The sequence below is a fragment of the Podarcis melisellensis genome (assembly GCF_964234715.1).
Source record: "Podarcis melisellensis genome assembly, chromosome: 6".
In the NCBI taxonomy this organism is placed as follows: Eukaryota; Metazoa; Chordata; class Lepidosauria; order Squamata; family Lacertidae; genus Podarcis; species Podarcis melisellensis.
In genome coordinates, this window is record NC_138538.1 from 32020825 (window position 1) to 32041851 (window position 21027).

The 21027-nt window shown below is 45.1% G+C and overlaps 1 protein-coding gene across 4 annotated transcripts; it reads left to right on the forward strand.

The window, feature by feature from the left end:
- The first annotated feature begins 4971 nt into the window (after window positions 1–4971).
- Window positions 4972–20930, forward strand: PTPN7 (protein tyrosine phosphatase non-receptor type 7). 4 transcript variants are annotated; one of them, XM_081914456.1, is made up of 10 exons: window positions 4972–5113; window positions 5829–6057; window positions 8574–8757; window positions 9894–9978; window positions 11696–11772; window positions 11862–11999; window positions 14008–14118; window positions 17935–18092; window positions 18633–18746; window positions 20542–20930. In XM_081914456.1, exons 2-10 carry the CDS (start codon window positions 5939–5941, stop codon window positions 20633–20635), a joined length of 1080 nt encoding a protein of 359 aa, XP_081770582.1. In that variant the 5' UTR covers window positions 4972–5113; window positions 5829–5938; the 3' UTR covers window positions 20636–20930. The 4 variants fall into 4 exon arrangements, with proteins under 4 accessions (XP_081770582.1, XP_081770585.1, XP_081770584.1 ...); XM_081914459.1 differs by having other exon boundaries at window positions 18638–18746; XM_081914457.1 differs by lacking the exon at window positions 4972–5113 and adding an exon at window positions 5130–5148.
- Window positions 20931–21027: the final 97 nt, after the last annotated feature.

Here is a 21027-nt window from a genome sequence, read left to right on the forward strand (position 1 = left end):
TGTGGCCCCGTTGCAAATCCAGGGCAGTTAATCTTGGACCTGTGGGGATATTTTCAGGAACTCTAGTCTCCCGTTTCCACCCCATCTGTTTCCAAATGCAGAAGATCTGAAGGCCAAACTAGACATAAAGCTTAGGTTGCCAGGAGAAAACATTTTTTTCATCAGAACTGTTACTTTTGATTAGTTATGGCCTTTTTGCCTGGGTGGGATGTTGTGAGCCTTTAGGGTTGCTTTTTTAATTCTGGTTTTAATGTATGTATGTGTTTGTCCGTTTGCTTAAAATATTGTAAGTCACTTTGGCTTGACAAAGAAAGTGACCTATGCATTTAATAAGTCAATAAAGATAAATAGGCAGTTTGGCTGTAGGACTTAATATTAGGGTTGGGTGAAGGCTGAAGGCAAATTGGAAGTGGAAAGGATTTTCACATTTTCTTTGATTTGTGGTGTGCATCTTCTCTTCCTAATAAAGCCTGAATAGCAAGCTGGTAATCTAGCTGATTAAACTCTGAAATGATCCCAAGGCAGATGAGAGCCTACTGGCGGTTTCATTTCACAGAGGGTCCCAGCATCTAAGAAAGAACTGAGCCGTTTTTTAACCACTTCCTCTTCCACCTCCTCCGCTCTCTTTGCCTCTTTCTGTCAAACCACCCTGTCAATTTCGCTTCCTGTTATTGATGATTTCACCCCAAACTCAAAGGAAGGTCAGACAGGTCTTTTTTAAAAAATAAATAAAAATGCAATGAATTATATGGCTGCACATGTTAACGAAAATCTATGCATTACTTATTTGGTAATTCTGCTGATTGTTATTAGCTAAATGCAAATATTCCGATGGATTTCTGCATCGGAACGTTTGCATTTGCAGAAGAGAGTTGTTTTTAAATGGTGTGTGTGTACACACACACACACACACACACACACACACATATATGCATGCTGCCTGAGTGTGGCTCTTTCTTTTTATACTAAATATGAGAGACTCGAGCATGAAAGAAGCAACAACTGGGGGGGATGTTAGGGTACTTGTAATAAATTCAGTCATATATCTTCTCCCCTGCCCTGTAAAAACAATAATAAAAAAAAGCTAGGAAATTGTAAGTTATGACTCCAGGCAGTTCAGTATTGAACCCCCTCTCCCTGTTTGGATGAAGCTTCCATCAGCCCCTGCCAGCTTGGTCAATGGGCAAGGATGGCAGGAGTAGTAATCCACCATCATTACTGCGGTTTACCTAGATGGCCCCATGTTGGATAGGGTGTTGGCGAGGTCTGTGCAGGTGCCAGGCAGAGCCAATCTGGCCCTCCCACCAGTGTGTCTATGCAGCTCCCATGTTACTGGCATCTTCTCCTCTCCCTGCCTCCTCTAAGTCATGGTTTCTAGATTTTTTTCAATGAATCCGGGGACACTGTTTTTTTTATTTTTGAAGCTGAGTAGCAACAGGGAGTCAGTAGTGGGGATGGTGAGGCAAAAGACCCTGGGCCCAAGCACACATGCATAAAGGTGCAGAGCCATTCTTTCACACCCTGTGAAACATAAATCCACAGGTTTTTTAAAAAACTGGGCAACTGCTGGCCTCGACTCCCAAGGGGGCAGGAGATCTGTACCCCGGTTCCCCTTTGGCAGTGGCAGCGGCAGCCTCAGCAGCCCAGAGCCAGCCTGGTAGTGCAGTTGGCTCTGGCTGGCTTCAGGAGCTGCTCGTTGCCCGCTGCTGTGGCGCCCGCCATTTTTCCTCTCCGGAAGTCTCCATATGATGTGTTGTGCACAATAGACATCATATGGGGACTTCCAGTGAGGAAAAATGGTGGGCGTCGCGGCAGTGAGCAGCTCCTGAAGCCAGCCAGAGCCAACTATGCTACCAGGCTGGCTCCGGGCTGCTGAGGCTGCCACTGCCATGTTTTCCGGGGACAGATTTGCAAATCTGGGGACATTCCGGGGATGGAATTTGTCCGGGGACAGTAGGTAACCTTACTCTAGGTGCCTTCTAGCTAAGCTGTAGTGATGCCAGTGTCAGGACTTAGGAGTGTTGCTCTGCCCCACCACGCCATCTGTGGGAGCCACTCTGAAGCCACAGTATAAAATGGAAGAGTTCAAAACCATTCTTCCCTTGCTGTTGTGGTGGGTGAGTTTGGGCTGGAGGCCTTGAAAGCTGCATGTCTAATCTCAAGCTCTTCCTTCCCTGTTCTGGGTTATCCCTGCCACTTTCAATCTGTGGGTAGATCTGTGCCATAAATGTAAAGCACATTCAGTGCATATGACTTTTCCGAAAGAATCCAGGGAACTGTAGTTTGCTCAGGGTGCTGGGAATGGTAGCATTAGGTCCAAACTCTGGTTTGTTTCACTCCAGACAAACTGGGAGCTGTAACCAAGATTAGTTCTTGGCTCACCGCTCTTGGTTTCTTTGGGGGAAACAAACTGCACACCTGGGTGCACACTTGACAGACCCTTTTCTGCTTACAGACTCTATTCTGCTTTTCTTATACCTTCTGAAACAGGGTAACCAACATTAATATTGGATGTGAAGATAAGGTTCTTTGTAGCATCATCCAGCAGATATGAATTTGGGTTTCTTCCTCAATACCCTAATAGTAACTCTGATTACTTTTCTGCCATGTTTGTCAGCTGAACATATTTTGTCCACACTGCTGCCCACATCCTTTCCATTTTCTTGCCTGCAGCTTGTTCAGAACTCAGCAATTTTCTGGCTACAATGGAAAGAGTCCTCCTCATTTTGGTTATCTGTATGAGATCTCAACTGCAGTGTGTTTCAACTGACATTGTGTTGCCCAATCATGTTGCTGTGTAATGCTGTGCAAACTTCCATTGTCTTCACCAGCTTAAATACTTCTGTTTCAATGCACAGTTTTTGTCTGTTTATTATTGCTACCCCCCACCCTTTCCTAATTCTTTAAGTTCTTAAATAAAGCTTTATTGCCCAATGTATCAACAGCATTCAAGAAGAATTCCCAACTCAAGCTGCGTAAAACACAGCCAGGTCAAAAAATTTCTCAATACAGATCGAAAATGTTTTTCCCCAAACTACATCAAAATGTAGTATTCCGTGAAAAACAACAGGGTTGATGATGTGGCTAACATCATATGTATTCAGTGGTGGGAATGCACTGCATGCAGAGTATATAGGAGTGGGTACACATACTTACCTGAGAATAAATACTACAGACCTCAGTGGAATAAGTAAACATGCATAGGATTGGGCAGTTAGTCATAGGTATCTCAGGCCAACAATGTATCTAACATTCAGAGAGATGGATTGATCTACTCCTTTCTGGCTTTTTGTTTGTTTTTTTCCTGTACTCAGGATGAATAAATTTGCCAGGATTCCATTAGTGTGGTAGAAGGTCAAAGAGGGCATTGAGACCAGCAAGCAAGAAATCGCAAAAGGAGCAGAATCCTCCACAAAATCATTGTGGGTTGGTGATACCAAGCCCCAAGAATAAGATGGAGGACATGCTATCGTCCCCCAGATCAAAACATTCAAGGAGATTTTGAGATGAAGGATGAGAGCAAAGAAGGACTCATAAGAAAAAATGTTGCAGTAATGGGTTCTTCACAAAGATTGGTCCAGTCACAACAAAGACATGAAATTTCCAGATATTCTAAGTGACCGTGCCCTGGAACAATTGGTCATGGAAGCAACCAGAGGAGTGGCGAACCAGGACTTAATATTACGAGTGGTGCCCAGGACCTGGTGCGATCTGTAAATGTTGTTGACACAATTGGGAACAATGAGTCTAGCACTATTGAATTAAATCTGTATGTGAATGTCTAATTGCCAAGGAAATCCAGCAGGGTCAAAATTGACTTCAAAAAAGAAAAAAGAGGGGATTGGTAAAAAGGAAGTAGTAGACTGAATAGGATGCTGGACTAGGGGATTTATTTCAACAAGAATCTTTTTATTTTGCTTCAGTGACCTATTGTGTTCAAGAACCCTGCTGTAGCAGATTAAGGATGCTTCCAGGTAGGGGTTTAATATTTCAGATTATTCAGATCTGTTTTTTCTGTGTGCAAAACAGACATGCAAGTGACCACCCATTTTTCACAGGCATTTCAGTATTTCCTGTCCATATCAGTGGATGACTGATGGAGTGTGTCTGATGGACCCTCACCTCAATCACAACTTTTCTCACAACTTTTCTGCCCTCCACTACCTTTCCCTGTTCTAGGTCTGCACACAAATATTTATGTACTTCTGCACATGCTAATAAGGGCATATGCTAATAGTAATCAGGAGCTCGGTCTAACATTCCTTTTGATCCCTCAGATTTGCACAAAATCAAAACTTGCACGAGCTAATTTACAATTGCTTGACTGTGTGCATTTGAACACTTCTTGGGTAGGGACATTAAACAAACAAACAAACAAACAACCCAAGGTGTGTGCACAGCTACCTGCACACATGCCCTGTCAGTACCTAACTGACATAGCTGAATTGACCAATTAGAAGACAAAGGCCATGCCTACGGGGATGCACAGGAAAGACCAAAGTTGCTTCTCCATATTGAAATGGAGAAGGGTATGGATTACTCTTGTCTAATTTGATTGGGGTGGTGGTGGTGGAGTGGATGAACAGCTAAATAATGCTCAAATGTGGGCAAGCCCTTTACAAATTGCTCCTCTGAAATGGATTGCTAAAATCTAGATTTGTCATCAGTGTGGCACAATCAGTGGAACTGTTGCTTTGCTAGCTTTTGCCTATCGCTGGACTGTGGCCTTCAGAAGATTGCCCCATCTGAGGGCCAAATTCCCACCCTTGATTCAAGGAGACATTCTGCATCTGTGTTATCTGCAACCAGAGATCTGCTGTTTTCTGTTGGGTAGCTAAAGAATAGCAATCCTTGGGGCCGAATGCTCAGAAAGGATCTGAGTCTCTGCACTGCCTTGTGAGAGCTCCCCGGGGGGTTGTGCAGCGGATGGAGCTGTGAAGTTTGTGGCCGGCACATGTGTGTGGGTGGCTGCAAGGGTGGAGCAAGAGGGGGAAGTGCCAGAGCAACCACCAGCATAGTGATAAGGAATTTCCTGCGCTCGCTTTTTATTTATTTATTTCACCGGGTGGCTGGTTATACACAGCAGGAGAGATGGGTTTGCCGACAGCAGTGGGTGAGTGACTATCCAACCGGGAGTGTCGGAACAGGGTGGGCATGGGAGAAAACCTCTGTGCCTGCTAAGTGTGTGTTGTGGAGACGGAGGGGAGTGGAAATAAAGCCCAGACGCTGGGGCTGAACAGGAGTGCCATGTGCAAGAATGCCCATTTCATTTAAGGGGCCTGTGACTTCCCAATTGGTTTATGTGAACTTGGTTGCCCATAGCTCTGCTGTTTGTGTCTTTCTCTTTCCTAAGCTGGACTACCATAGGAAAAACATGTCCCTCCTCTGGCTCTGCAGGTTCACTGTCCACAGGTTCTAATTTGGTGAATGTGCATGTGTGTTGATGTAAGCGGTAATCCTGTTCCAGACCTTACAGACAGAGATTCCTTCTAGACTGGGACATGCCACCTGCAGGAAGTGGCATGTTCCAAAGACAGCCATGTTCTACATGAGGGTTTCCCAAACTTGGGTCTCCGGCTATTTTTCGGACTACAGTTCCCATCATGTCTGACCACTGGTCCTGCTAGCTAAGGATGATGGGAGTTGTAGTCCAAAAATAGCTGGAGACCCTTGGGAAACCCTGGTCTAGACATTCTCTGAGTGAAGCTCTGTTAGGTGTACATGGGGCTTTTTGTTGCAGCCTCTTCCTTCCTAACAGGGGCGTGAGTGACATACAGGAAGTTGACGGAGCTCTCTTCAATGAACCGCTTGCTTTTTGTGGTTTCTAGGTGTTCCTCCAGCCCCATGGGCTGGCTGACCCGCATGGCACCTGGTCTCAGGGTTCCTCGGGTGGCCGGCCTCTCATACCTCGGTCTAGAGAATCCTTTGCCGGCACAGCATGGTCCTCTCCTGTTCAGCATGCCCTAAAGTCGATCGTTTGAGCCTGCTACGTGAGCAAAAGAGTGCAGGAATGGAGAAGTGTCAGGAAGTCAAGAAACATGTGCGTCTGCAGGATAGGTGAGTTGAGAGTGCTCTGTGTTTTGCAGATACCAGGGGCTGAGAGTTTATGTACAAGTCGTTGTTCTAGAACATGGGTAGGCAAACTAAGGCCTGGGGGCTGGATCCGGCCCAATCGCCTTCTAAATCCGGCCCACGGACGGTCTGGGAATCAGCGTGTTTTTACATGAGTAGAATGTGTCCTTTTATTTAAAATGCATCTCTGGGTTATTTGTGGGGCATAGGAATTTGTTCATATTTTTTTTCCAAAATATAGCCCGGCCCCCCACAAGGTCTGAGGGACAGTGGACCATCCCCCTGCTGGAAAAGTTTGCTGACCGCTGTTCTAGAAAGCCACTTAACAGATGAAAAGGGGTGCTTTGGGAGAAAAGGGGACTCAGCATCCTAGTGAGGAGCAAGATACTTCCATGGACAGCTTTATATGAACCAGGCTGCTTCCAGCGGCATTCAGCTGTACTCAGGACCGGTGCCTGGAACTTTTAGAAATAAGACTCTGACTATGCATAGTATTATAATTATTGTTTATTATAGTTATTTACCACTTTTTACAAGGTGGTGTCTCAAAGTGACTTTCAATGGAAGAACAGGACTACCAAGACATATTAAAGCCTATTATAAGACTGCAAGGAAAACCCCAAAAGGCTCATCCATAAATATATATAAGGGCCTATCCATTGGTCCTGTGATTTCAAGTCTTGGGTCTCAGAGGGTAGCTTTTCCCCACCCCCACCCCTAGGAAAACCTGCTGTTTACTGCTGAATCAGAACAAAGGTCAATCCGTACAAAAACCTGATTGATGTTTGTTCCAGTTTTGTTCCAGTGGGTTTTCCTGGGGGGAAGCGGAAGGATGGGTGGGGTGAAGGGACATCTCTTGGACCTGTGACTTGAAACAAACGCCCTAAATTAGTGGCTGCACCTCTACTCATTTTACTCAGCAACATGTCAACCTACCACTCTTCCCACTAACCCACCCTTTTCCAAACCCACACTCCTCCTGACCCCTCACGTGACACTGCATCCTGCCCCCCGGACCTTTCGCTTTCCACCTCATGCCACTGCTGCAGCCAAGTTGGATGAAGAGATGTCCCAGCCAGATGAGCACTACAGGAAAGAGGCCAGAAGCGGTGGCTGGTCTGGGGATCTGCCACTGCCCCTCCTAGCCAGGCTGGCCCTTTATCATAAGTGGTGGCATTGGCAGAAGCAGATTACCAGACTGGCAGACCCTGGCTTCTGACCACCTTCCTCCTTCTTGCATTAGGCTATTTTTTCACCCTAATTGGCAGCGGCACAAAAGCAACAGATCCCCAAGGTGGCCATTAGTGGCACCAGTCAGTCTGGGGGTCTAGATCCAGGAGCAGAGGCCCCAGGGCAGGTAGGCGGAGGAGCCAGTGGAGCTGCTGCGGGGCTGCTAAAGCTTGTTCCAGCTGACCCTTTGCAGCTTGCCTAGGCCACCTTTTCACTGCCTCTCATTACACTGTATTTCACAGCACCACCTGTCTGTGGATAAGTGAACTGCAGGATGACGACATTCTTACATTTTTATTATATAGTAAAGCAATTCTAACCCACCTCATTGAACACCAAAAGAGGCCACAAACATACATGATTTCCATCAAATTAAGGGCTGAAGGCCTGGGTAAATAAAAATGTTTTTTCCTGATGCCTAAATACAGAATGATCACGTCAGGTGTGTTTCCTTTAGGAGAGCATTTTATAAGCAGGGAGCCACCGCAGAAAAGGCCTTTTTTTGTCCTGCCACTCTCTAGACCTCCCTTAGAGGGAAGACACAGAGAAGGGTATAACATTGGTATGGGTGTTTTAAAATTCCTTTCACACAATCATTTGCAGAATTCCTCTTGCCCTGTTTGTGCTTAGTCTGGAACATTTCTGTTCTGGAAGAAGGAATGGACTCCCATAATCATTAGAACCAATTTGAGGATTATTTTAAATATATGATTGCAATATCAGCCTGAAACTGGGCCAACATAGGAACTCTGTGGCTTGCTAATGTGTGACACTCATGAGCTGGGGTCCCAATAATTGTGTAGTGACAATATTGCTTTGGTACTGTATGCTACATATTCAGCGTATAATAGTTAAATCCTCAATCTCTGGCTTCCATTCTAGTTTCTCTCTGTCTGGAGCGGCTGTGTGATGCTGCAGCTAGAGTCTAGGGTATTTATTATTTAGATTTGTTGGCCTCCCTTGGGCATAAGGTCCTTGGGTAGGTTACAAAAATGTAAAAATATAATATTAGAATTTAAAACAATTTACACTCAGAAGATGGAGAGGGAAGCATTGTCAATATACACTTGGCAAGTAAATGAAATTTACTTGCATTGTTCTATAAGATTTATGCAGGGTTAAAATTGCCTTTGATCCCAGTTACTATTGTGCATCTTTTCACTAGCTTGCAGCAGCACATTTTACCCCTTTCATACAACTCTTCCACCCTATTCTATAGATGGCTATCTCTAGGCTTATAATTTGCACATTCGGGTTTCTCTCCCTTTCAGAAGGGGCTCCAACGTGTCGCTGGTGCTGGACATGAGTTCCCTGAGCAACACAGAACCCATTTCATCCGTCTCCACCCCAAGGGATGTCACAGTGAAGCTCCTGAACACCACCAGCCATGTTCTTACTCAGAGGATGCTCCAGCAGCAGAACTGGAGCCTAGAGGAGCTTCAAGAGGAGTTTGCGGTGAGACACTCAGAACTGCCTCATCCTGATTTCATTCCAAGCTAAGCTCCTCCAATTGCACAGCATCCTGCAATCTAGAGTGCTGCATATTGTAGAACTGGGAGAGAGTCAGAGGAGAGCAACCAGAATTCTCAAGTGAAGGTTCCAGAATTGGGGTGTTTATTTTTAGTTTAGAGGAAAGGTGTGAGAGGCAACCTGATAAAATTGCATAAAATTATGCATGGTTTGGTTTGCTGAAAGTTGATAAAGTATTTATTTTTTCTCCCTCTCGCCCTCTCTTAGTTATAGTACTAGATCATGAGGATCTCACTGTCTTAATGCTAGATCTCATGGGCATCCAATGAAGCTGAATGTTGTAAGATTCAAGACAGACAAAATAAACTAATTCTTCACATAGCACATTGTTAAATGATAGAGTGAGCAATGGTGACCACCACCTTTGATGGCTTTAAAAGATTAAACAAATTCACGATGAATAAGGCTCTCAATGGCAACTAGCCATGATTCCTATGTTCTACCCAATGTGGGAGGCAGTGTGCCTCTGAATGCCAGTTGATGGTAATCACAGCTGGGGAGAGTGCTCAGGTCCTGATGCTGGGCTTCTTCTAGGTGGTGGGAACAGGATGCTGGACTAGATGGGTCACTGGTCTGATCCAGCTCCTTCTTCTTATGTGTTCCCATTAGAAAACTGTTCTACTGCAAGAAAGGGGAACCTGTGTTTCTGCAGATGCTGGTAGACTCCCAACTCCCATGTCCCCCACCCAGTATGGCCAATGGTGATGGATTATGAGAACTGTAGTCCAAGAACATCTCCAAGAACTATTTTCATGCATTGGCAATAAGCATTTTGTGTTTAGCATCTTAACAGAGCAGGAAGTCCCTCCCTTTTTTCCTGGGTTTTATAAGATGAATAATAACACCACTACCCTTTATAAAGAACTGGGCTTCTTTAGGCAGGTGAGAGATCTCCATAACAGTCCCTTTCGGTTGGCAGCAGGTTAAAAGGGGAACAATTCAGAGTATGTGTTGGGAAGCAAAAACATATATGCATTTAGATTCCCTCTTTCCAACACTTTGGGTGTTTTATGTTTCAGAGAGGGGAATATTTCAGCAATTCCTTCTTTCCTCCTTTACAGAAAATCCCCTCCAACTTTGCCAGTGCAGAAGAGCTGGACATCCCCAGACGAGCAGCAAAAGACAGATATAAATCCATCCTACCAAGTATGTTTGCCTCTTGTGAACAAGGAATGTGGAAAGATGGCAAAGGAAGGCAGACCAATGGACCCATCTATTCTCATTTGTGTTCTTTGACCAGTGTCAGGTCACATTCACACTATATAGTTAAAGCACATTTAAAGCGCATTGTGTGTCCCCACCACCGGCCCAAAAATCCTGAGAACTGCCTGAAACTGTAGTTTTGTGAGGGATAGAGTACAGTTCCCAGGATCCTTTGAGGGAATACAATGCACTTTAAATGTACAGTGGGGGGTGTGACCTTGCATTCTTGCTGTAGACTTTGAAACACTAGCATGGCCCTATTTTTAGTCCCATCGCTAGACAAGGCCCTTGAGGCCTATGTGTAGCTCTCCCCTCTTACATGCACACTGAGAGGTGGCATGACTCTAGGTCAGTTGTGACTGTATCAGTGAGTATAAAAGAGGCACACATAGCTCTGTTGTGCACCTACAGAGCAAATGGTTGGATTTTGTTTTTCATGATCAGGCTCCTTAGCTTCTGAAAATAACAGCTCAGTCACAGCTGCAGCACTCCTGGCTGTTCCTCCAGAGAGCTCTGTTCATTCCTCTTTGCTGGATGATGGAGCTGTGTGCCATATGGCGTGTCCTATGTCCTTGCTTGCTGCACCACTCCAGCCCTGCCCAGATAAGCTGTGGGGATACTTGTGTTGGGAAGGTAGCTCCCCACTACCACGTGGGAATGCAGTCCTCAACAGAAAAGAAATGAAAAGCTTCCCTGCCTCTTCTGTAAAAGTTCCACCCTTTGGCTTTAGCAGACATAATTTCAATCCCTGCTGAGATGTGCAGGATGCCTTACATAATCATAACAATACCTTGTGGCTTTAGAAGTTGTGATGAGTCGGAGTGGAAAAGTTTCTAAAGGCCAGAGACATAGGGGAACCTCTTGTAGATGCCACCTTGTTTGCGTAAGATGGTGACGGGTGTTTGAGTGGAAAACAACTCAAGGCCATTTCATATCCCAGATAGACTTGCCATTGTGGTGGGATGAAAACTCCACCTGTGTGAGCAGAAATAAAATGACTGCTCTGTGTTCCAGCTGCTGTAGTGACATACATCACTTCTGACATGACTGTTGAAAAGGCAAATTCATTGTAAATAATGAGTCTGAGCAAGGACAGAAGAACAATGAGGTAGCAACGACTGAGTCAAATGTGCTGGAAGGTGGGGGGAGCATCTCTCTGAAGGAGGATCTGGCCAGCTTTCTGACTTCTTGTGACAAGGGTGGGAATCCATAAGCTCGAGAGCCAATATGGTGTAGTGGTTAAGAATGGTGGACTCATAATCTGGTGAACCGGGTTCGCATCCCTGCTTCTCCACATGCAGCTACTGGGTGACCTTGGACTAGTTGCACTTCTGTGAAGTCTTTCAGCTTCACTCACCTCACAGAGTGTTTGTTGTGAGGCAGGAAGGTAAAAGGAGATTGTTAGCTGCTTTGAGACTCCTTAGGGTAGTGATAAAGCGGGATATCAAATCCAAACTCCTCCTCCTTCTCTTGGACTATGGCTCCCATCATCCCTGACTGTTGGCTATTCAGACTGGGGCTGATGGGAGTTGAAATCCAACAACATTTGGAGGCCAGCAGGTTTTCCACCCGCGGGTTAGGATATTATAATTAGATGATGCTGTGTGCATGGTCTTTGTGTTCGGGCACCAAGTCCGCTGTAACCAAACTGTCCCTTTAGATCCCCAGAGTCGTGTGTGCCTCAAGAGAGTGCTGAGCCAAGAAGATGAGAGCTACATTAATGCAAACTACATCGGGGTGAGCCAGAGGGTCATTGAGGTGTGAGAAATCTGAAGATGACTGTTGGGATGTGTCTCACTTGTTGATATTTCTGTCTCACCTTCTAGGGTTATGCTGGGCAGGAGAAGGCCTATATTGCCACCCAGGGGCCCATGCTTAATACAGTCAATGACTTCTGGACAATGGTGTGGCAGGAAGGAGCTCCTCTCATCGTTATGCTCACCAAACTCAAGGAAGCAAAAGAGGTATGATTGGTGTGGGCCTTGAGCAGCGCCGGCCCTACCATTAGGCAGAGTGAGGTAGCTGCCTCACATGGCAGATGCTGTGTGTGTGTGTGTGTGTGTGTGTGTGTGTGTGGAGCAAACAGATTGTGTCCTGAATCCACTAAGCTAGTCTGCTGCCCTCAAGTGCAGTGGAGAATGCTACTCCATTGCCAATACTGAAGTACGATTCATTGGTGAATGCATTGGTGATTCAAGTGCCAGTCTGGTTGGCTTTTATATATGTAATGGAGAGAACACCATTGTGTCCTTTACCCAGTGCTTTTTTTCCCCTGGGTACCCAGAAAAGGGTACCTACCCAGTACTAGCAACTTAAAATAAAATTTTAAAAGTTAAAAGTGTGGCACTTACTATAACAACTTCATGGTGAGTACCAGCACCTTTTTTATTTCTTTTCTTTTTTTAAAAGCACTGTCTTTATCTCAGGCAGCAAAATGTATTGGGCCTGTGGACTTCTCTCCATCTGCTGTGAGTGAGCATTAACAAATTCCCTGGAGGTGAGGGGACTTTCCAGACACTAAGAGAAAAACAGTGAGCAAGCTTAAATTTGTAAACATTTCATCAAACAGAGATGGACAATAGATACCGTATTTTTCGCTCTATAACACGCACCAGACCATAACACGCACGTAGTTTTTAGAGTAGGAAAACAATAAAAAAAATATTCTAAACGAAATAGTGGATATATGATTTTTGTGGTTCATGCTGTGGCCACAGACATGTGATCTGACAGTGAGTTTGGAGCAGCCCAATGCAAAAATCCTGTGGATCCATGTGGATCCACGCTTTGTAACCATGGAGGAGGGAAGGAAGGGGAACCATGGATCCTCTGCTCACAACTGCAGCAGATCCCACCACCACCCGCAGGCATTCGCTCCATAACACGCACAGACATTTCCCCTTACTTTCTAGGAGGAAAAAAGTAAGTGTTATGGTGCAAAAAATACGGTACTTTTATTCATGCTGAGAGCGCATCCTTTAGCATTAGTGGTAAAAAAAAAACCCACAGCATTGGTAAGTGCTTCCCACTTTCAGGAGCAGAATTTGGTTTTCGCTGAGGAAAAAACAACAGAACCTCCTAGAGATGATTAGCAAACCATCAGTTTAACAAAGAATGCTCACCCAAGTTTCTATAACTGTGTATTTTGGGTCATAAATGCAGGGGGAAATTGGGCAACCAGAATGCTGACATTTCCAACCATGGACCAGCTCTCTGCTTCAGGGGGGAAGGGGATTAATTTGGCCCCCAGTGACACTCACTCTTCTAAAATGCATCCCAAGACTTCAGTGCAGCATAGCAGGACCTTGCTGATGAGTTGTTTACACCCCATTCCTTAAAAGATCATAGCTGTGTAATATTATGCATGCTCATTCAAAGAGAGGGGAAGTGTTTACTCAGAAGTAAGAACCACAGTACTGTATTCAGTGGGTCTTTTGCTTCCCTGTAAGTGTGTATAGGATTGCAGCAGTGCTATTTTTGTAGGGAAAGAGGTGCCGGAACTCACTTGTTCTCTTATAATGGCTATGGCGCCCACCTCCCAGAACTGAGTTCCAGCGAGTTTCGGCTAAAAAAAAAGGTCAGGATTGCAGCATTATTATATCTGGAGGCTCCGTTGGCTGGCACAAATATCTTCAGTACAGTGGGGAGGCAGTGTAAATGGCTAAGCTACCTCATCTAAACACTGATATCCCTCTTGGTTGATTTTCTCCCATAAGGCAGCTTCTGGAGCAGCCTATAAAGAATGTCGGGGCTTTCTGAGTACCTGTTTGGTCTGTAGGCCCCTTGCCGCTGTACACAACTCTTTGATCCTGGTATACTGTGGTCTGGATTGCGTAGGTGGCTCTGGTGTGACTGGAGCCGGTGGTTGAATGGTTCTGCTTTTTTATATGATGCTAATATTCTGAGTCACTCGCTTATGTTGACTTACGTTGCCACTTCTCCTCATGGGGATCCTCGTCTTTCTGGTTTCAGAAATGTGTCTGTTACTGGCCTGAAACGGAGGCAACGTATGGGCCCTTCACCATCTGCATGCAAGGCATTTGTGAATGTGAAGAATACACCATCCGCGACTTTGGCCTACAGGTAGGCCAGGAGGACACAAACAGGGACAGTGGTGCTTCCTGGCAAAGGTTTACTGTGCAATCATTGCTGCTCATGTGAAGTGAGAAGTTTGGAGGGGTGGCCTGGGAGAGGGCCTTCTCTGTGGCAGCACCTCAGTTGTGGAATTACCATACTTTTCCGTGTATAAGACAAAGTGTTTTTATTTAAAAATTATGTTAAAAATTGGGGGTCGTCTTATACACGGATAGTGCATAGCGGGGATGTGGGATTGGTTTCTGCCACAAGTCGGAGATGGTCAGCAGCTATTGAGCATGTTAAAGGTAAAGGTACCCCTGACCATTAGGTCCAGTCGCGGATGACTCTGGGGTTGCAGCGCTCATCTCGCTTTACTGGCTGAGGGAGCTGGTGTTTGTCCACAAACAGCTTCCAGGTCATGTGGCCAGCATGACTAAGCCGCTTCTGGTGAACCAGAGCAGCACACGGGAACACCGTTTACCATATTGCCGGAGCGGTACCTATTTATCTACTTGCACTTTGACGGGGTTTCAAACTGCTAGGTGGGCAGGAGCTGGGATAGAGCAACGGGAGCTCACCCCATCGTGGGGATTCGAACTGCCGACCTTCCGATCAGCAAGCCCTAGGCTCTCTGGTTTAGACCACAGCGCCACCCGCGTCCCTATTGGACGTGTTATTTGTGGCAATTGTGTGGGCGATTGGCAGCTTCTGCCAGACGATAGGTGGCTTTTGCGACGTGTGCGAGTGCCAGTGTAGGTCCGGCAGGTGAACGATTTTTGGCAATCTCCCCTAGAAAAAGCTCAACAACTGTGGTCAATCCTCCCCCCAAAAAGCTCAGCAACTCTGGGCAATCTCCCCCCCATTTGCTTAATTTGGAGTCCCCCAAAATAGGAGACATCTTATACACAGGGGCGTGTTATACACAGAAAAAATATGGTAGCTCTCCACTGAAGTGCACCTAGCAGCTTCATTACGGAGTGTCTGTTGCATGCTGAAGATACACCTCTTTCCCCTGACCTTTGACATCTCGCAGGGAATGCACCCAGCAGGATTGAACCCTGCCCAAGCTCATCAGCTGATGTCAGCCCATGACACCAGCTGATTGACAAATAGGCATGGTTTGGGGGAGGGGAGTAGCCTCACAGGCCAAAGTGGACCGTCTGGCAGTCCAAGAGTTTGCTTGCAAGTGGGCGCTTTCCCACCTGACTTAAGGTCCAGAAGGGAATGTTAATTTGCAAACAGGTCATTCAGAACCAAGTAGCTCGTGAACACACTCCTGTTCTTCTATTCACCAACCACACCAGCAGGTGGAGTTTGGCAGAAGGTAGCCTGGGTATGGGGGGGTGGGGGTTTTTTTGCCCCACCCTCAGTCACTCCTCCCTCTGTCCCTAGTTAGTTTACAATTAAACTGCAGTTTCCTTGTCCTTAAAAAAAGGTTTCCCCCCCAAAATTTGACAGAACAGAATGGCGCAATATCCATGATAATGAAAATATATTTAGTGCTCTGAGTGGGTGTGTGCACGTGCCAATCTTTTGGCAAGTTAATATGATTCCTCTCTCTCAGCCTTCTCCAACTGATGGCGAAACTTCATATCCAAAGCACCCTGAGACCCAAGAGTGTTGCTGGCAGAGGAGAAGGGAATCAAATCAGTCTCCTGTAGTTTTTCTCACTGTTTTTTCTTTATGCAAACTTCTCCAAGAATCTCCTGCAGCAGAAGGAAGCTTATTTGCGTTATCGGAGAGGTTTGGAAAAAGCAACAAGAGGTGCCAAGGGGTTTTTCCTGCTGCGCAGATACATTTGCCTCTTCCTCGTGTGTTCCACCCACCCACCCATCCGCAGCGGGGCTTCCTTCTGCTATAGGAAACAGCATAGAAGAAACAACAGATTGATTTGATTCCCTTCTGTTGTCACAACAACATGATCCAAAGGGTATTTTAAGATGGAGTGGCTCTACACACAGGAAAAAATACTATAAACAAGTCAGAAATTACATCATTGTAACAAAAAAAAAAAAACAAAAAAACCCTATGGAAAAACATGTATAAAAATTTCCTGCTCTCTGGCACCATCTCTGGTTGCATGTTTATAGCACATTCAAATTGTTTCTTTACTAATGTAGCTGAGTCCCTGGTCCACCTCAACACATCTGAAAGCAAATCTGTACTGCTTTAACAGTCATGGCTCCCCCTAGAGAATCCTGGGAATTGTAGTTTTCCTCTCATGAAGATACAGTTCCCACCACCCTTAACGAACTGCAGCTCCCAGGATTCTTTGAGAGGGAAGTGAGGAAAAATAAGGTGGCATAAGAGTGTTTAAAATGTATGGTGGGAATGTTACTGAAGTGAGGAGAGAGGGATTATCTTAATTTACAGAAAGATAGGCATGCTTCCAAGCCTCATACAGGGCACTAAGCAGCTTCAAACATTTATTTTTATTATTGCTCAAACCTGCTCATGTGAGAAGCGAGCGGGAGTAGGAGTGTGGCAATAGAGGCCACTCATGGAAATGCCATCACACATGTGACAAACCCCCTGCTCAAAAAATGTGCTAAAGGCCTCACACGCCAGCAGTTGCCACAGCTGTATGCAGGCAATTTTACAAATAAAAATAAATAAAAAGTGTAGGCTGGCATTTTGAGGGTGAAAAACTTATGAGCGAGAGCAGCAGCATAATATAATAAACTGCAATTCGGAAGCACCCTTTTGCACACACACCCTCCTCAATGATACTCCATTCCGTTTCATTTCCCACCTTTTTTTCTAGAAACCCACAAGTCAGTCTGCAGTCTGTGGCTACTGAACAAGTCCAGGCCTTACTGGACTGTTTTTGGGTCCCATCCCACCTTAGTGCTTCCCCCCCAAATATTTTTTGTACAGTGATACCTCGGGTTACATACGCTTCAGGTTACATATGCTTCAGGTTACACACTCCACTAATCCAGAAATAGTGCTTCAGATTAAGAACTTTGCTTCAGGATAAGAACAGAAATCTGGCTGCGGCGGCAGCAGGAGGCCCCATTAGCTAAAGTGGTGCTTCAGGTTAAGAACAGTTTCAGGTTAAGAACGGACCTCCGGAACGAATTAAGTACTTAACCCGTGGTACCACTTTACTTCTGCTCTCCTGATACCTCCTCCTTGTGTGAGGACAGTGCTTTTGGACGCCTGGCCTTTGTTGCCCAAGATTTGGGGCTGCATAACATACGCACTATACATTTGAAGCACATCTTCCGCGTGCACCTAGAAACAATCCAGGAAACTATAGTTTGTTAAGGGTGGTGGGAATTGTAACTCCATGGCAGGTAAACTACATTTCCCAGGATTTGAGGTCTGTGTGTGCTTTCTATGTGTAGTATGTATGCAGCCATATATTAGGACCCACCCTTATATTTGTTTTAAATTGTTATTAATATTGCATTTAAGATTGGTTTTAACTCTCCCTGGGACCTTGTGTGAAGGGTGGGATAAAATTTATCCGATAAATTGTAAACAGATAAGAACATTGGCAGGATTATTGTAATAACCTGCAGTTTCATAAGAGTATATATTTAAAGCAGATGAATAAATGAGGAAATTAAGTTAATTTGGATATACAGAAGATATTAATAATAAGTTTAAGGAACCACAGAAAGAGGGGAAAAGGAGTCAAGTTGTGAAATGTTAAAATGATTGTAAAATTCGTGAAATGTATAAAAGCATATTTTTTAAAAAAAATACATCAAAATAATAATAATAATAATGATAGCAACAGCAATGGCACTCACAATCTGAACATCAGAAATAGAGGGAATAATTATATGCTTTCTGTTTCATAATGATTCTCAGCTCAACGATGAATGTCGCACGGTGAAGCATATTGTTTTCTCATCCTGGCCAGACCAGAAGACCCCAGAATCAGCCAAGACCTTCTTGCACTTGGTTTTGGAGGTAGAGAAAATTCTACAGGCCACAGAGAGCAGAGGACCTGTTGTTGTGCACTGCAGGTGAGAAGCTTTCCTTATAACCCTGCAGCAGTGTAAGGAGTTCAGCGGCCTTGGCCTGAACAAAGACCTCCCCAGACTGAAACCTCAGTACCTATGGACCTTCTGTTTTATTTACATTTATATACCACCTTCCCCTCCAAGGAGCTCAAGGTGGTGTATATGGTCCTCCTCTCCCCATTTTATCCTCACAACAACCCTGTGAGGTAGGTTAGGCTGAGAGACAGTGACTGGCCCAAGGTCACCCAGTGAGCTTCATGGCTGACTGGGGACTAGACTCCTAGTCTCCCAAATCCTAGTCCAACGCTCTAACCACTACACCACACTTTTCTCCTGTCATGTATTTGCAGGTTCTGGTAAAACAAGTAAAATGTATGGTCCTCAGACTACTTGATCTGTGATTGTGAGAGACAGAAAGCATTCACATTCACTGCTTGTGTGTGAATGTGTCTGCCCCTTTCTCCTGACATCCAGAACCTTCCTCATCCCCCTCAAAGCCTCAGGGGCCACTGCAATCTGACATTATCTTGGTGTTTTGTTCAGTGCAGGAATTGGTCGGACAGGCTGTTTTATTGCAACGCAGATTGGATGCCAGCAACTGAAGAATAAAGGAGAGGTGGATATTTTGGGGATAGTCTGCCAGCTGCGCATAGACAGGTGTGTGCTGACAATCTTCTGAGCTTTCTCATTATGTGTAAAATTCCTGTACAGGGCCGGGGGGAAACCTAGCGCAATGCATTGTATGTGGTGATGCCCTGTAAAGCAGTTAGGAAACTGCCGTTGGTCTGAGAACAGCGCCACAAGCTTATTAACTGGGACTGAGCAGTTTGACCCTATTACACACGTGTGCTTTTTCCACCCCACTGGCTCAATCTAAAGTGAGAGTAGCAATCCAGTGGATCTGGAGGGCACCAGGTCGAAGGCCTCTTCAGATGGTAATGTGCATTGCTTCAAAATGTGGTAAATGTGCCCCAAAGTCCTACTCCTGAGGCGCTACTCCTGAGCATTCTGGGATACAGCATAAAAATAAACTTTCTCTCTCTCTCTGCTTAGTTGAGCTGCTTTTTGATTAGCTGGGTGGTTTTCAAACTGTTTTAGGGAACTCTGGAGTTCCTTGAAAGCTTATAAAAGTTGCCTGTTGAGATCATCAATATTTTGTTTCATAGTATCCTGTCCGGACCAGCAGACTCTTAACAGAGTTAATCATAAAATTTAATTACAATAATGCTCTAAAACAGCATAGAAACGTTAACAAAAACTTTCAAAAGCAGTAGGAAATCACACCAATAAAATCCTGTTAGCAGTCATCGAGTGAAGCAAACGACTTTATAAACAAGATTGTCTTCACCAACTTCCAGTAATGGAGGGCAATTTCCCCTGAAATACTTGCTCAGTGCTACTGATCTCTTTTACAACACGTGGGGGAATGTGTAGTCCTCCAGATGTTGTTAGAATCCAGTTCTCAGCAGCCCCAGACAGCATGGCTATTGTTCAGGGATGATGGGAGTTGTAGTTCAGCAGCATCTGGAGGACCACAGGTTCCCTCCATCCATGGCCTACACAGCATGCTGACACCAGGGAGTTGTTGATGTGCTCTAGAGTGTATATCTCAGTCCATGCAGGGATGTGTGTGTGGAGTCCAGTAGGCCTGGCCTGGCCAGCACTACAGGGAAACAATGTGCTCTTGTTCAACAGCCTTCAACCATTGTAGGCTTGGGACACACTGTAAGGTCAAATATACATCATTGGACTCATTTCTTCAACGTTTTACCATGTATGTATAAGGAGATTGCACAGTAGCAGATTTGACCAAAATGTAGCACATGTGCTATCAGGAAAAATGACAAAGATCGAGATGGCAGTCTCTCTGCAACAGCACTCTTCAGCTCCACCATGAAGAACAGCATCTGCTTTGCTTGCAGAAGCTCCCAGATTCACTCCCCAGAATCTCCATTTGAGTTGGAAAAGACATGTCCAAGACCCTTGAGGGCTACTACCAGTGAGTGTAGACAATACAGTACTGAGTTAGATGGAGCAGTCTGAGTCAGTTTCCTGTTTCCTTCTTTAACCCACCCCTCAACAATTTTTCAATAGCAGCTGCTAGTGTTAAGTTTTTCCCTAGCATTCCTCCATGGTCCTACTGTGGATGCTTCCTTGCTTCACTGTGTCCCTCCCTCCCTCCTTCCCCTAGCCTGGGCCACTGTCCCTGGACAACACTTGCAGTGAGGCCCCTAGGAGCATTGTTTTTACCACCACCACTCCTTTTGTTATCTTTAGTACATACAGAAGATGCACTAGAAGGCTTGCTTCACTTTCTTGAACAATAGGCAGCTTCACCTGAATTGTTTGCAAGCCGTGTTCTGCTCTCCCAAGATGCTAGTTGTTTCACAGAATTGAATCATTGTAGCTCCCGGTGAGTGCACAACTCAATAGGTTTTTTTTTGTATTGCAGGGGTGGAATGATACAAACCAGTGAACAATACCAGTTCCTCCATCACACACTGGCCATGTATGCGTCACAGCTTCCTAAGATCACAGACTGCTAGTGTCATTTTCTTGTGTTGGCATGTGGAAATGGCTCATCTCCTCCTTGACACATGGCTTGACGGAGCCTTTTTCTGACTCTCCAATCAGTAGCAATATAGAGAAAACTACTTGTGTTTCAACAGTCTGGAGTGTAATCTCTGCCCAAGAAGAAATACCTGGTTGCCTGCTGCATACCATAGGAATGTCTTCTATCACAAAGCAGACTTCAAATTCTAATGTTGTGTTTCTTGTGCTTGTTTTGAACTCCCTGAATGATGTGTGCAAACTTAAACCAGATTTCAGGTTCCTTGAAAATAGTTTGTTCTGTTTATTGTTTACTATTCAGGATACATGACTGTTGGTATCAGATGTGGTCACTAATTTAGTTTCTTCTCCTCATTCCTGTTACACT